Source organism: Orycteropus afer, unplaced genomic scaffold, assembly GCF_000298275.1.
Source record: "Orycteropus afer afer isolate SDZICR_OR568_19922 unplaced genomic scaffold, OryAfe1.0 scaffold00139, whole genome shotgun sequence".
NCBI lineage: Eukaryota > Metazoa > Chordata > Mammalia > Tubulidentata > Orycteropodidae > Orycteropus > Orycteropus afer.
This window is the reverse complement of record NW_006921726.1, coordinates 6,255,499-6,272,400: the sequence shown is the minus strand read 5'-3', so window position 1 is coordinate 6,272,400 and position 16,902 is coordinate 6,255,499. Positions and strand designations below refer to the sequence as shown.

Sequence of the window (16,902 nt, the reverse complement as noted above, 5' to 3'; positions counted from 1 at the left end):
AGACTGATGTCCCCATTTTCCATTTAGCTCTTGGCCGAGGACCACTCTTAGCTCTTAGAAGCTGCCCACAGTTCTTTGCCAGGTGACCCTCATAGACATTTCACCATAGAGTTGTTGCTTTCTTCTAGGCCAGTAACTTCCTCTTCCTTAAACATGCTCTGCTATTTAGTTCAGCTCATTTACTTCTGTAAAATGTCTTTATAGCAATACCTAGATTGGCATTTGATTTAACAACTGGGGAAAGGTGTGTGCACACTAGGGCCTAGGAATTTTGGGGGAATCATCAAATTCTGCTTACCACATAGAACATCTCTTAATAATTTCCCTTATGTTTCTGGTTTCCTACATAATAAAGTCCAAATCTTCTATCAGATTTTAATGTCCTTTGTAATGTGGTTTCAAACTTTTTATTCAGTATATTTTTTAACAGTCCATAGTATGATTTTTTTCAACAATACCAGTTGTGCATTTATAGATGTGTGAAATTTGATAGCATATTATCTGAATAAGTGATACTAATTGAACTGGCAGATAACTCCAAATGGGGACAATAGAACCTTTTCAGAGGGAATGGATTGGATCTTAGTCTGTCTTGAGAATGAAGAACGTAGAATGTTGCCTTTCCTTAAGAGAAAAGCCCTGGCAAGAGTTATTAATGCCCAAGTGATGGCAGTTAGTTAGCCACATTGCTTTTTTTTTGGTGTGTGTGTGTGGAGGGGATGGGGGATGGGGGATGGCACAGGAGGGAGAGTCAGAGCCTAAGTAGGGTGAAGAAGACATCCTCTGGAGAGGTGACCTGGAGTAGGGTGTCAGCAGGGTCAGAGGTCAGAGAATAGGAGTAGGGGACAGGTTAGCCTGGCATGAAGAGTTAGAACTAGAGTGGTAAGGCAGGTATCTGTCCTTGAGGATGGTCCACTTTGGAGAATTAGAGTGTGAAAAAGTGAAAGAGGAGTCCAGTGAAGCCAAGTGGGGTGGGGAGTGGAAGTGGAATTGAGCAAATGAAAAAAATATCAAGAAAACGGAGATAGGTTTCTCATCGTCTAAGTAGGGAGTAACAAATATGGGAGGAGAGAAAACTGTCATGTAGAATTGGAATTGTAGGTGTTGGCTTTTTGTATATATTTATAGAGAATGAAATAAAGGTAGATGTAAATATGTTTCCATCAAGAGGGCCTGGGAGCAGCAACAGTCCAGCAGCAGTGAGCACAATTAGGGCCCAGATTATACTTTCTAAATATCATTCTCTGATAAAAGGAACCAAAGCTCATTAAAGAAAGCATTGGTTCCAGTACTGGTGCAAAGAAATACAGATGAGCCTGGTGCAACTTGTGATAGAAAGCAACAAAGGGCTCAAAGAATAATGGAATTTTGTTAACAAGATACAGAAGACAGCTTTAAGGTGCTCCTATTGACCAAATTAGTGGCAATTTGAGCATCAGAATAAATAGTAATGGAGCTGCAGCAGCATAGTGGATAAGGCATTTGGCTGCTAACCAGTTCAGTGACTCAAACCCACCAGCTGCTCTGTGGAAGGAAGATGGGGCAGTGTTTTGGTTATCTCTGTGCTGCTCTAACAGAAAAATACCACAAATGGGATGGCTTTAACAAACAGGAGTTTATTCTCTTACAGTTTTGGAGGCTGGAAGTCCGAGTTCACAGAGCTGGTGTCCAGGAGATGGGTGAAAGTCCCTCAACCTTGGCTTCAGCTCTACCTCAGGCTCCCGACCCACTGAAGCTGGAGGCTTTGTTTACCTAGGCAGTTGCTGGCTGCTAAGGCTGGCAAACCCAAGGTCGACAAGTAAAAAGGCACAGTTCCAATATTACCAAAGCACATGGCAGGCCATTAATTCAAGTCCGTTGAAAGTCCCAAGATCAGCAGAGCTTGCTTGGCAGGCTACTGAATGAAGACTCAACTACACACAGGATTCAAGTGTGCCAAAAAGCTAGAGACCATTCCCAAGTGTGGTGTAGTAAATTAACTGGTATGGCTTTTCTAGCCATAAGTCTTTGTAAATTCCATGGTGGAATTTGCTGTGAGCAACTGAGGAGCTTCTGATTGTAAAATTTATAGCCCAAAGCAATGTTCTGGGAGGCTCCCTCTCTCTCAGATGCTAAGAATTCTGATACTATGATTGGTTGGTGTGGCCACTCTGGGGCTCAAAAGGAGGCCTCCTAGAGGCAGAACGCTCTCTCTTGACTGCTGGCTGAGGAAGGATTCGCCCCTGAGAGACACGCACTGCTGGGAAAGAGACACAAGAGACATGCATTGCTGAGAGAGACACCGAGAGACACGCACTGCTGGGAGAGACACGCACTGCTGGGAGAGACACGCACTGCTGGGAGAGACACTGGGAGAGACTGTTGGGTGAGAGATGGCGGGCTGGGAGAGAGACTGAGCATTTTTCCTGAACTTGAATTGTAATCTGGGGCTTCCCTAATAAACCCCATAATCTATGAGTTTGACATGGCCACTGTAGTGAATTATCGAACCCAGGAGAGAGGTGGTGGGTGCTTTGGGAGGAACAGTTGATGAAAGGGCTGGAGGGAGGCGGCTTGTCTGGCCTTGCAGGAATAGGCCTTGGGCTATTGATGGTGATTCTGTCTTCCTCTTGTGGGGTTAGAGGAGATCGAAAGATGTGGTCTCCTTGCCTTTTTAGCACCAAGGCTGCTGCTTATATATAGGAAGCAAATCACATCCTTGAGGCAGCTACTTAGCTGCTCACAGTAGATTCCACCATTGAGCTGATTACCAGTCTCATCATGGGCAATAATATATCCAGCTGCCAGCCACTTAACCAGGTCCAGCAAAGTTGACACACAACCTTAACTACCACACGTGGTTTATTTCTATAAAGATTTACAGCCTCGGAAACCCAGTTAGGGTTTTGGAGTCAACTAGATGGCAATGAGTTTGGTTTTGGTTTTCGGAATGGATTATAACCTGTTGGGAAAAAGGAAGTCTTAAAATCGTACAGTTAAAAATAAATTGATATGTTAAAGATTTGATGGGGAATATGATAGTTACATGGTTTCGAAGTACTTACCTACAAAATATTTATTAATAACAAAGGAAAAAGAGTAACTTTACAATGGGGAGGCCACTGTAAGCCACATTAAGGTGGAGCAAACACCATCTTAATCAAGTGACCAAAATGAGCATCATCAATAGTGGGTCAAATTGAAGTTATATTCCACCTTATGCAATGTAAACAGAAGATAATACATTACTTTTGTAATATTCCAGTCAGAGATGCATATGACACTCTTCAAAATAATCAGCCTGTAATTTTCAGAAGTGTCAAAGTCATGAAAATAAAGTCACACCTGAGAAACTAACTGTTTGACATTAATATATGGTGTGATTCCAAAGTAATCTACCTTTAGTTATAAAGGATATTAATAGACATGGTTAAACTTGAATAAAACCCAAAATCATCCCACTGCCATCGAGTCAGTTTTGACTCATAGCAGCCCTATTGGGCAGAGTAGAACAGGGTTTTCAAGGCAGACTGCCTCATCTTTCTTTCACAGAGCAGCTGGTAGATTCGAACTGCTGACCTTTTACTTAGCAGCCCAGTGATTTAACCACTGTGTCACCAGAGCTCCTTTAAACTTTGAATAAAGCCTGTCAGTTAGATGGTAGTAATATATCCATGTTAGTTTCCAGATTTGATGGTTGCATTATGATTAAATAGGAGAATATCCTTATTTGTAGGAAATTCACACCAGCGTGTTTTAAAGTGATAGGTTGGCAATTTATTTTCAAAGAGTTCAAGATAAGCAGAGTTCTTTGTATCCTATTTGTCATTGTTTCAGAATAAAAATGTTATTAAAATTATGAAGAACATAAATAAGAACATCTCTCTGGAGAAGGCAGGCAGACAAGAGACCATATTTGGTGCATCCTGTTAATGATGTGACATTGTGGTAGTTAAGATTGTGTGTCAACTTGGCTGGGCCTTGTTGAGTGGCTGAGCTACTGGTGGTAGTTATCCCACATGATGAGACTGGTAATCAACTCCATGGTGGGATCTACCACAAGCAGCTGAGTAGCTGCTTTAGGGATGTGGTCTGCTTCCCATATATAAGTAACAGCTTTGGGAATGGCCTCTAGTTTATGGCACGCGTGAATCGTGCATATAGGTGAGTTCTTGTTCAGCAGCCTGCCATGCTCTGCCAATTTTAGGACTTTTAGTGGACTTGAATCAATGGCCTGCCATGTTGTTTGGTAATATTGGGACTGTGCCTTTTCATTTGTCAACCTTGGGCTTGTCAGCCGCAGGAGCTGCCAGCTGTCTGAGTGAAGAAAAGCCTCTAGCTTCAGTGAGCTGGGAGCAGGAGGCAGAGCTGAAGCCCAAGGTTGAGAGGCTTTCACCCAGCCCCTTAGAGCCTGGCACTTTGAACTCGGACTTAAAGCCTCCAAAATTGTAAGAGAATAAACTCCTGTTTGTTAAAGCCATCCCATTTGTGGTATATTCTTTTCAGAGTGGCACTAGGTAACCACATGGAAGAAGGTGGCCCTGATGAGACTGACTGATGAGGATATATTTGTGCTATGTTTGGACCTGGTACTTGGGATTGTTTTAGTGAAGACTGTTACCTGAATCTCTTTTCATGGAAAAGTTTAGGATATTTTGGCTGGCTGGTCACCACTCAGGAGTGGGGGATGGGCAGGTTCCATCCAGTAGGGTGGGAATTACTCTTCCTTGAGTCCCCAGAGTCATCACTGGGCCTGCAGTGCAACACTTCTTGGCCATATTGAGTCATGCTTCATTGGTAGCATTGATTTTATGTTTATTTGTGAAGGAACAGAATATGAGGTTATCAAATAAAATACAATCTCAAGTGTTATTAATAAAAGAATATATTACATTCACTTTTAATGAGGTTCTGATGTTACAAAATGATTCCATGTAATGAATCCTAGGAAATCAATGAAAAGTTTAATTACAGTTATGGCAGTGTTGTATGAGACTATTTCTTTGGTCAATTTTACTGTACAGTTTATCAATCCTCTCTGCCTTTCTCTTTCTTTAAATTAATTGCTTTGACGAAGTAAGTACAAATAAGTACTTTCGATCTTTTTAGAAATGTGTTATAAAAAATTCAAGTTTTCTCCTTTATAATGGTAACTAATAATAAATAATACTTTATCTATATTTCTATTTCCAATCTATAATTTTTTAATTTGGCAAAATTTCCATTTCACAGATTTAGTCATTGTTATGTCTTAGTAAAACATTGTCCTTTTTCTTTGGTCAGTTTTTTGCAAATTACTGCCTGTGTGTTTCAACTTACTTATAGACCAGATCCATCAGTCAAAAGCTGATGTGCTTTCTATATTGCTCTTCACTTGATTAATCTCTGGGATGAATGAAAAGAAAAGCAAGATACTTTCCTTCTGAATTAGCTTAGGCAAAAGTAGCTCTGGTTGTGGAGCGGTTAAGGCATTTGGCTGCTAACCACAAGGTTGGTGGTTCAAAACACCCAGCAGCTCTGTGGAAGAAAGATGAGGCAATCTGCTTCTGTAAAGATTTACAGCCTTGGAAACCCACCAGGGTTCGTTGTGAGTTATAATCGATTCGATGTCAGTGAGCAAATAATTTAGTTGGCAAAATACTTAACAGTTTTGCTTTTGTGTGACTGCATACCCTTTACAAAGTGACTTTTCTTTTTAGAGTATTTTTAGTTTGACAATTCAATAATTATGGTGCTATCTTGTCTACTGTGGTGGTAATTGATTTTTTGTGTGTCTTTTAAGTACAATACTAAATGTTCTGGATATTTAGATTTATAAATATCTAAAGTTGTTCTTTATTTTGGAGACTCTTTATTTTACTATTGATATGTTCAGAAAGTTTTAATGGAATTTACATGCTCTTATAACCCACCAGCCACTCCTTGGACGGAAGATGGGGCAAACTACTTCTGTAGTGATACTGCCTCGGAAATCCAGGGAGGGGTCGCTATGGGTTAGGTCCGACTTGACGGCATATAACAACAGCAACATAGCTATAATTACTTATGTGTGTCTACTTTTGGTTTAAAGTTCAAGGCTTTAAAATTTAGTCAATAGTTGTTTTAACTGATTTGCTCTATGGATATTGAGTCATTTGAGAAGGAAAAACCTTTAGTCCCCTTCCTTTTAAATTCTGCCTTTGATATTATTAACCTTGTGTCTTGGGCGGTAGAATTTTGGTGGAATTGAGAAGTAGCTTGGGTGTTTAAGGACATTTTGTTCCAGTCCTAGCTTGTTACTGACACACTGTAGAATCTGTGAAGATTCATCTAACCCATGTGGAGAGCTGTTGAGCTGTGCAAAACAAAATGACTCTCATTCTGTAATAGTTACTAGCCATCCACAGGTTTCGTGATTCATCATGTGATATCTGTAAAGAAAGAGAAAGTTTCCTCAAAGAAGAGTACTATTTGAGTATCATAAAAGGAGCTTTTTTTGTTTGCTCTAAAAATGGTGTTTTCCTTGAAGGTCATTGAATGTGTGCAGGTATGGCTAAATGGACTATTATAGGAAAGGTTGTTCTTTCCCTGTTGCACTTTACCCTGTTGAATAGAATGTTCTTTTATATATACCTGCAACTACTGTTATCAGAGACTGTAATCCCAGGGTTTTTTCTTTGGGGCATAAGTTGTTACAGAATTGTTGTTGTTGTTGTTATGTGCCGTCGAGTCGGCCCCGACTCATAGCGACCCCTCCTTGGGTTTCCGAGGCAGTATCACTACGGAAGTAGGATTGCCCAAGCTTCCTTCCGAGGAGTGGCTGGTGGGTTTGAACCGCCAGCCTTCTGGTTAGCAGTCAAGTGCTTTAGCCACTATGCTACCAGAGCTCCTTGTTACAGAATTAGAGAGCTAAAAATTTCTTTCAGATTGCTTCCTTTGAAATAACATTCTATTTTTGATTGCTACCTCCACCCTGTGTGGTTGGTTATTTGCTGCTGTTATATACTGTGTGTGAAATTGTTGTGACTTGTACCATATCTGGGCCAGGGCTGGCTGTGCCCTAAAGAAGAGGCAGTGAGAGGGGCAGTGCATGTTCCTGGCCTAGAAGCGCTCTCTTCTCTGTTTAAGCCATCCTGATTTTGTCCTGGATGTATTCCTCTCTCTCACTTCTGATTAGCCTTCTACTTGCCTTCAGCTCCTCATCTCCTTGTCTTCTTGTCATTTTATCTAAAACACATTCCTGAACCTTGCCCTTCTTCTATCTACGTAAACCTATCTCCTCTTTTGTGGAGGTAAATCTTCCCCTAAGACATCTAGATGCACACCAAATTTAGGAACCATTGAGTTAAAGGAAGAACCTTTTGCTCAAATTACATGTGCTCTAGAGACTTCCAATTCAAGATGGCAGTCTCAACACATGTACTTAAGTTACCATACAAACTGCTGTGAAGCCCAACCAAAGAAATGCAGAAATATCAAGAAAGAGCTTATCCATATAATAGAACTATAAAGAATAGTTATAAGTCTGGTAAGTCTAGATTGAAGTATATAGCAACCAACTTTTGGCCATTAGGTGGAACTATCAATTTTTTGTGCATTATTGCATATTGATGTCAATAGTTATGTCTTCCTGTCCTGTTTCCTGTGGCCCTTCACATGTTTATTTGATAACCATGACACCACATCCTCCTGATTCCTGTCTCCAAATATTCTTTGTGTGTGTCTTTCACTATTTCCTTTTCCCCCATCTGTAAAATTACAACTTTTTTCATATACATCTTTTCCACTGCCCACACTGTCCATTGATGATCTCATATCCGTTCCCTCAGGCACAGCTGTGGCCTCAGCAGATGACTCCCACAGTTTTCTGTTTAGTCTCAGCCTCTCTCCTGAGCTCTAGTTTCACATTTCACCCTCTCACTATATTGTTCTACCTGAATGTCCTATGTTTACACAAGAACAGCCTTTTCCTAAAACCTTCATCACCTCTTCTCCTAATTTTCTTATTTCTGTTAATGTTATAATTCTGGATGTCACCTGAGTACAGTGCTTTACCTTTCATTCTTTTTTCTTGTTGTGTTTTTTTGTCTTCTATCTCTCACAGTTACTAAGTCCTAACAATTTTCCAATCAAGATATCTCTTGTATCTATTTAGTTCCCACTTTTATTAACATTTACTACCATTTTACATTCTAGATTATTGATATGGTCCCTAAAGAACTTTCTGCCCCTGTAAACCATGATATTGGCCTTCTTCGCTTCTGCCTAGTTTTGGATTATTCACCTGCCTGTAATGTTGCTCATTATACATTTCTCCTCCTTTTCCTGTATTTCCTCCTAAAGCTCTAACTTAAATGTCATCTTTTTTTTTTTTTCTTTTTAATTTATTTTTTTACTGTGATTTGGGCGAAGATTTACAGAACAAAAATACCATCTTCTTGAAGCCTTCTCAGATTAGCTCACTAATGAATGATCCTTTTTCAAATGAATGTCTATAGTCCTGTGCTAGTACCAGACAATCTTTGACCCTGTCAGCTTCTGTAAACTTCTGTGAAATAAGCACTGAGGCCTCCAGAAAAAGAGCAGCCTTAGTGGGTGCTTGAGCTGCGTGGCTTTGCTTCTGCGTCTTGCCTCTTCTTTTGTCCCTGTGGGTGACTATAGGATTATCATTGCCCTTTTAGTCATCTACTTGTCCTCTGGCCCCAAGACCATCCATTTGTTGTGGGCAACCCTCCACTCAGTTGCCTGGAGCTAATCACCTATTTGAGACCCTGATTATTTGCTACCTTGTGTTATGGTTATGAATGTATGTCTGTCATCTCCTTGTCAATCAATTCCCCAAGAACAGGAATGAGACCCCGTACATCTGTATCCCTTATAGTGCCTAATAGATAGCATAGTACTGATGACAAATGAGGTATTCAGTGAATGTTTGCTAAATAGGTAAATGATTGAATCCAGAATATTCTACCTTTTGTTTTAACTCTTAAGTATAATGGAATTACAGGAAAATAAACATTTTCTTTGATGAACACATACAATTTTTATAATTAGAAAAACATTTAAGACAATTAGGCTGTATATCATTTGTGTTGTTAATGTAACAGTTTATGTGGAAGACAGCTTGTTCTTTGTCTTTTTGGCTTTCACAGTCTGGAACATGTGTTGGTAATAATGCATCAGCTCTGTTTCTGTGTTGCAGCTCTAGTTGTAAGTACCACTTCAGCTGGGTTTGCCTTGGCTCCAGGACCTTTTGACTTGCCCTGCTTCCTGCTCACTTTTGTTGGAACAGGCCTCGCGTCATGTGCTGCCAACTCCATCAATCAGGTTAGTTGTTCATTCTTCAGGTAAGTTATGGTATTGTCACTTTTTCCTAGATTGCAGTATTGTCACATTTTAGAAGGCCTTCCAATATAATATGTATTGATGGGTTAGGACTGTGAACTTGTAACAATATATGTACTGCTGAGGTCTATCGGTTATGTAACTAATTTGTCTTTTCTTTTGTGGTCAGTGGTTTTTAAATATGTTCAAGTAAGAGGGCAACAGAGTATATGCTTTATATAACCAGGAATCCTTGGGTTAAGAAGCATTTTAGAACTGTCATAACTTTCTTTTCTTAGCAGTGTCTTTGTCCATCCATTTCAGGTGCATTTCCCTGAATTTGTCTTGGTGTCATTGTCTTTCCTTGATTTGATTTATTTTAAAATCACTACTAAGTAGAAAAAAAAAAAAAAACAACTCACTGCTGTTAAGTCAGATCCAACTCATAGCCACCCTTCCTTGGACTTCCTAGGCAGCATCACTCACTATGGAAGTAGCTTGTCCAACCTTCCTTCTGAGGAGTGGCTGGTGAGTTTGAACCACCAGCCTTCTGGTTAGCAGTCAAATGCCTTGATATCAAAATAGTTTTAAAAAAATAATTAGCATACGATTTTAACATGCCTTTTTCCCCTGTAATTTTTAAACATCAAAATAGTTCCCTAAAAATTTTCCCCTGCCTGGTCATTTTGGTCTCCCTTAAGATTGTGGCTTTTTCATAAGATACTACGGTGAAAAATCTTGGCTAAAAGTTAAGGAAAGTCATTTTCATCACCGGAACACCCAGGAGGAATTGGCGCAGTTTTGAAACAGGAATTCAAGTTACCAGAAAAACAGCTGAGTGGATATATATAGTTGATAGTCTGCAAAATATGGTTACATTAATTTGATAATGCCTATCAGTAGTTTGTTATCAACAGTTGGGAGAATGATCAATCTATTTCAAATAATACTTAGTGTTTTGTTACTATTTTTAATGTAAGAACTGCCTTATAGTGAGGTTCCAATAATGCTACCACTTTCCCAAAAGTATGATCTCCTTTTGTGGTTCTGTGTCGTCCAAGTTGCTGTTTCCTTTTGCTGCCCCTGCCTATATTTTTTGGCTAAGAGAATAAGCATGATTTCACTGTGCGTATTTTTAATGGAAGTTTGGATACAAAGCAGTGTAAGTAAAATGGATTTTATTCAGTTATTTTTAGATCTGTTTTTCAGAGTTTTGTTGTTTGATTTTTTTTTTTTAATTATTGTCTTTAAGTTATACATCTAGATCATGAAATGAAGCCAGGAACACATTCTATTTTCAGGTGCCTTTAAACTGAAGAGTTGCATTGATCCTTTAGATACTGACCACTGTCTTCTGTCTAAATTATGAAGACTTAAAAGAAAGGATTTAAAATAAGAATGTGGAGGTTGAGGGGGAAAAAGTAATAAGTATCGAATGGTTCAGCAATCCTAAAACATTATAAAAGTTAATAAGAGAGTTGCCTTCAGTGGGAGCTGGTTTCCTGCCTCACCATCCCCCAAAAGAGTGGTTCAAGAATTCACTATGGAGGTGAGAAATACCATCAGTTATAGCTACACAGTATCTGGGAAAAGAAATGGGATGATTTACATTTAGGCAGAAATTTATAGAAACTGAATATAGACCAAGGTTTTGGAAATTTCAGAAGGACCGTGAGTTTAGATAGCTGCTTTATTTTGGATTCTGTAGGAAGAATATTTGTTATAGGGGGTATGTTGGGTTAACTGATGACATCTTTGCTACTGTGTATTAGAGGTTAAATTACCACAGTGGGTGTAGTACTGTATCTCTAATGAGATTAGGAGGATTTAAAGCACTCATGCTCTGTACAAAGTACACAATTAATGCTAGCTATTATTGTCATTATAAATGGGAAAGGAGAAAGTATTTTCCTCACTGTACTAAGAGTCTCAAATTATAGTCACAAAATATTATAAATATGTATGTGTATGTGTGTGAATGTATATATATATTCTTTACAGGAGTGTATGAATTTATATGTACATTCTTCACATCTAAATATGTGGTGATGCCTTAGGTTCCACACACTTTATTAAATCTCAGCCTCTGGTTGGCTTTGTGGAGCTTTGTTGTCATTTCTAGTAAATCAAAGAAACACTGGTGAAAAGGTTGGTAAATAAAAAAAATAGCAGACATTTAATTAAGACATATAGTGGAATGTATACAGCTTTTTTGAGTTCTGACTCCTGGGTCACACATGTGGGTAAACCACAGGTGGGTGGCTTGAGGACTTGTTTCCTTCTTAGTTGTCTCCTTAGCACTCCAACCTAGCAGAGGTCAGGCTGAGTGAGTTGCTTCCTTTTTCCTTTCTTTCTTTTTAATCTTCAGTTATATTTTGCCTTTCCTGATAGTTTGTGCTTCTGAATCCCATTAGCTGTTGCTTCTCTGCTCTGAACCACAGATTTTCCCTCCCTGTTTGCTGGGTTACACTGAATCTTGGTTGACTGATGACTGATGATGTTGTTGTTGTTGTTGTTATGTGTCGTCAAGTCGGCCCCGACTCATAGCGACCCCTCCTTGGGTTTTCGAGGCAGTATCACTACGGAAGTAGGATTGCCCAACCTTCCTTCCGAGGAGTGGCTGGTGGGTTTGAACCGCCAGCCGTCTGGTTAGCAGGCAAGTGACTTAGCCACTATGCTACCAGAGCTCCTGATGACTGATGATACTGATATAAAAACTGACTGTGTGGTGGATCCCTGGGAGACTATATCATTTCCTTATTGCATATACACTGTCTTTGTTTTAGCAACAAACTGCTTTTAAAGTTTGATATGTGAGAATTCCTGCTGCCTTGATACATATATCAAAATTTAAGTCATTTGATGATTATGAAAGGAATAGGAATTGGGGTGTATGTGTGTTGGGAGGGGGGCAGAGGGTGAGGAGGATGGACAGTGAAGCACATGTTATGTTATGCCTATGCTTCCTTAACCCACTCCAGCTTTTGAGAATTCTTTCTCTTGCAATTTCTAACTACTAATGGAACTCCAAAATGCTTCAGGCAAGATACCAGACATTTAAAATTTGTGTGTAAGTGATTAAGTAAATCCTAAAACTCACATTTTCATGATCACCCAGTTCTGTCTTACTGATTTTCTAAGAAGTTTTAGAAAATAGTTTTTGGCAAGAAGGGGAAATTACTTACCTGTGTAATTAATCTTAAGGAAAATTTCACTCTGGCATTTCCTTCAGATCCTATGCCAGATTTCTCCCAGAAGCCATGATCACAGGAGGAACAAAGAAATTTAAAAGGATTTGAGTGATGGAATGTAGAGATAGGATGAAACAAAAGGGAAAATTTGGTAGTTAATAAGATTTATATATACTTGTAATCTAGAGTATCCTTATACCTTAAAATATACTGTGTAACCTTATAAGATAAGATGCAGTTTTAGCTTTTATTCTAAGGTTTCTTTACTACTACAAGATATTTATATGCTTTTATAAGAAAAAAAATTATCTCTGAAATAGAAGCTTACTGTAATACCCTGACAGTTTCATTAATGTATGTAAGTAAAATTAAGATTGGTTTGTTAATTGCTTTTAGCAAAATTGTAACTGATAATCTGGGATGCTGATGTGTACATTACTGCCTCTAGTTGAATGAAAAAGATATAACACTTCTGTATACAATTTTCTTAAGCAGCTAGCTAAAGAAATGCAGATTAAGATCCTTCTTCTAATATTGCTGACATTGTATCCTAACTTGAAATAATGAGGATTAAATATAACATGTGACCTTAAGAATATAAATATACCTTAAGACTAGACTACTAGTTCTTATAAAAATATTCAGCAGTTATAAATGAGGGTATTAGTCAAGAGCACTATTTACTGTGCTTAGATTCCCTTCATGAGTTTTGCTTACCTTGAATAGATGACTGACCGAATGGCAAAATAGCTTATTCAAACAAGTATGCAATCAGCTTTGAAAATAGAGATGTGGACAGTCCCCTAATTCAAACTTTCATGTGTTTTCCTACAAGACAATAATAATTTGTAAGTTTTTCAACAGATAGATATTTAGCTATCCCAAATACCTCTCTGGCTTAAGTAAGTCAGGTTATATAAAAAATGGCCCTTTTTAGTTAGTACTTGGGGAACATTCAGGCTTTAAGATTTTGTTTTATTGCCTTTGAAAGACAGCAAAATGTGACTGAACTAGTTCTCACTTGCACAGAATTTTGTCTAGTCTGCTTAGTTCAAGTTAAAATTATGGGGGGGCAGGTAGACAGGTGTTGAAATCCTCTTGAATTCACCTGCATACTGGAAAGTAGTTCTGATTTGTCTAGGACCAGAAAATAAATGTCATTTGGACGTGGTAAATGCTAATATTCTGTGCTACACTCTTCTTGCAAATTATTTTCTGAAGGGATCCTGAAATGTTTATTGTTTTTATACTAGGGATAAAAAGATTGTTCCCTACTTTGTTCCCTCATGGTCTAGTCTGGTAGGAGAAGGCAGATGTGTAAATAAGTTAAGTATAATAAAATATGTCTGTACTGACATAGGAGACAGGCCTTGCCTTAGGGGTACATAGGAAGGTTTAGAGAGTGGTCATTTCTGCCTGTGGTGGTCAGGAAGAGGTCACAGAGAAGGAACCAGAGTATGGAAAGGTGGAGTAGGTATTTTCCAAGTAGATGAGGCGTGGGAGGGGAACTTTGCAGGCAGAGAGAACATCATGAATAAAGACACAGAGATTTAACATTTTGTACACAGGGAGACTGGGGAACTGCAGACATTGCAGTGCAGCTGAAACATCAGGTGCAAGGTGGTGGCATGCTGTGAGGGATTTGCTGAACAAGTCAACGGGGATCAGGCCCTCAAGGGCCTTGGATGCCTCCAAAGCATTCAGACTTATCCTGTAGATGTTGAGCAACCATTGTAGTTGAGGTGGAGGCAATTCTAACTTATGGCAACCCCTTGTGTTTCAGAATAGAACTGTGCTTCGTGGACAATGGCTGTGTTCTTTCAGAGCACGTTGTCAGGCTTGTCTTCCAAGGCACCACTGGGTGGGTTCAAACCACCAGCCGTAACATAATCAGTTACTTTCTTTCACTCGAGGATAAAGAAGAAAGTTCTAATTTTGCCCTGCACATTTGCTCTATTTCTTCTCCAGCCTCATCTTCCACCTTTATGTTTCAGCCATAGAGTCTTTACACAAGCTTCTCCCTTTGCCTGGAATCGTGGAGGCCCTGCCTGTTTAACACCTAACACCTTATCCTTAAGATCTCAGCTAAAGTGTTCCTTCATTCATTCAACAAATATTTCTAGGTACCTGTTACATGGCAGGTGCTGTGCTTAGTGCTGGGGATACAGACATGTTGCTTCTCTTAGGGTTTATAATGGAATAGTGAGAGTTGGCCAATAAAAATATATTAACAAGAAAATATCAGGTAGTGACTAGCGATATGATGAAAATAAAACCAGAAAACATAACAGCATTATATACTTAGAGAAGGCTTCTCTCAACCTCCAGGTACCCCCAGAGCCAGGCAGCTTTTCCTGTTTATATCACAGCACATAGCTTTATTTTAATGCTTTTCACAATTTGTAAGCATACATTTGAGTGATTATTTGACTAGTGCCTAAGGCATTTGGGAGCTCTGATGGCATAGTGCCAAGGCATTTGACTGCTACCAGAAGGCTGATTGTTCAAACCCACCAGCCACTCCTTGGAAGGAAGATTGGGCAATCTACTTCCATAGTGATACTGCCTTGGAAACCTAAGAAGGAGTAGCTGTGAGTCAGATCCCACTTGATGGTACTGAGGTTTTTTTCCTTTCTTTTCTTTTTGTCCTCTATCAGATTATAAGATCAGTGAGGGCAGGGAGCACAGTCGGGAGCAGTCAGTGACAGCAGTGCCGCCTAGTGGTTCAGTACAGGCTCTGGAGCCAGACCGCCTGGGTGCAACTTCTGCATTTACTGTGTATTAGCTCGGTGATTTGGGGCTGTTTACCTAACCTCCTGGAACTCAGTTTTCTCATCTGTAAATAGATGTGGTTGTTGAGAATTAAATGATATACAGGTAATCCCTGACTTATGACATATTTTAAAAGAAGTGACACAAGCTGACATATGTATACCAATGTTCATTGCAGTATTATTCATACTATCCAATAGATTGAAAATAAACTAAATGCCCATAGTGGACGAATTGGATAAATAAATTACTACTCTGTCAGAAAGAGAAATGAGGTCCTGATGCATGCTACAACATGGATAGAGCTTGAAGACATTATGCTGAGTGAGATAAATCAGTATCAAAAGAACGAATATTATATGACCTCACTTACATAAGGAAAAAACAATGGCAAATGTATAGAAACCAAAACTTATTAGTATTTATTAGGTGTGAGAGAGAAGGAGGAAGGAGAGGTTGTTGCTTATATAACACTGAGTTTGGGTTTGCAGTGATGAAAAAATCACATTGAGTAAGGCTAGAATTGTGCAGTTGATTAATGTAATTGCTGTCAGTAAGTTGTACACGTCCTAAAGGTTGAATTGGCAAAAATTGTGTGATACATATTTTTTACAACAGCAAAGAAGAAGAGTAGTTTCACAGGCTGCTTATGTACCCCCAAATACCTCATGGAATATGATTGCTTGGTTTGGAGATGCAGGGTCATGGTTTCATGGAACATTCTGGTTATTTGGCCTAGTATAGTTTTTAGTGCTTCTGCTGTACCTCCTAGTTTGTTACATAGTGCCTGGGGTCTTAAAAGCTTACAAGCAGCCTACAGCAACTGATCTCTATTCACCTGGAGCAATAGAGGAAGAAGAAGAGTCAGCTGTTGTTAGATGCCATAGAGCCGTCTCCGACTCATAGCAACCCTATGCAGAGCAGAATAAAACACTGCCTGATCCTGTGCCAGCCTCACAATCCTTGCTATACATGAGCCCATCATTGCAGCCACAGTGTCAGTCTATCTTGTTGAGGGCCTTCACTTTTTCATTGACCTGCCACTTTACCAAGCATGATATCTTTCTCCAGGGGATGATCCCTTCTGACATGACCAAAGAAGGTGAGATGAAGTCTGGTCATTCTCACTTCAACAAGCATTCCAGCTGCACTTCTTCCAGAACAGATGTTAGTCCTTTTAGCAGTCCATGGTACCCTTTCCATTCTTCTCCAACATCTCAAAAGCATCAACTCTTCTTTGGTCTTCATTGTCCAGCTCTCACATGCATAAGAGGCAATTGAAAATACCATGGATTGGGTTATGTGCACCTTAGTCTTCAAGTAGACATCTTTGTTCTTCATCATTTGAAAGAGGTCTTTTGCAGCAGATTTGATCAATGCGATACATTATCTGATGTCTTGACTACTGCTTCCATTGGTGTTGATTGTAGCACCAAGTAACATGAAGTCCTTGACAACATCAATCTTTTTTCCATCCATCATGAAGTTGTTCCATCCATCATGAAGGTGATCCCACAGAATGTGGAAATTATAGAACAATATCATTAATAATGCACGCAAATAAGATCTTACTGAAGATAATTCAGAAACGTTTGCAGCAGTATATTGACAGAGAACTTCCAGAGGTTCAAGCCGGATTCAGAAGAGGACGTGGAAC

General features: G+C 39.2%; 1 protein-coding gene across 1 annotated transcript in view; it reads left to right on the top strand.

Annotated features, from left to right (window-relative positions):
* The window catches only part of LOC103201019 (protoheme IX farnesyltransferase, mitochondrial), a 255,588-nt gene that overhangs the window by 54,557 nt on the left and 184,129 nt on the right, over positions 1-16,902 (top strand). The window contains exon 4 of the mRNA XM_042781625.1: positions 9,161-9,285. Coding sequence (XP_042637559.1) covers positions 9,161-9,285 — 125 coding nt within the window. The remainder of the gene's footprint in view (positions 1-9,160; positions 9,286-16,902) is intronic.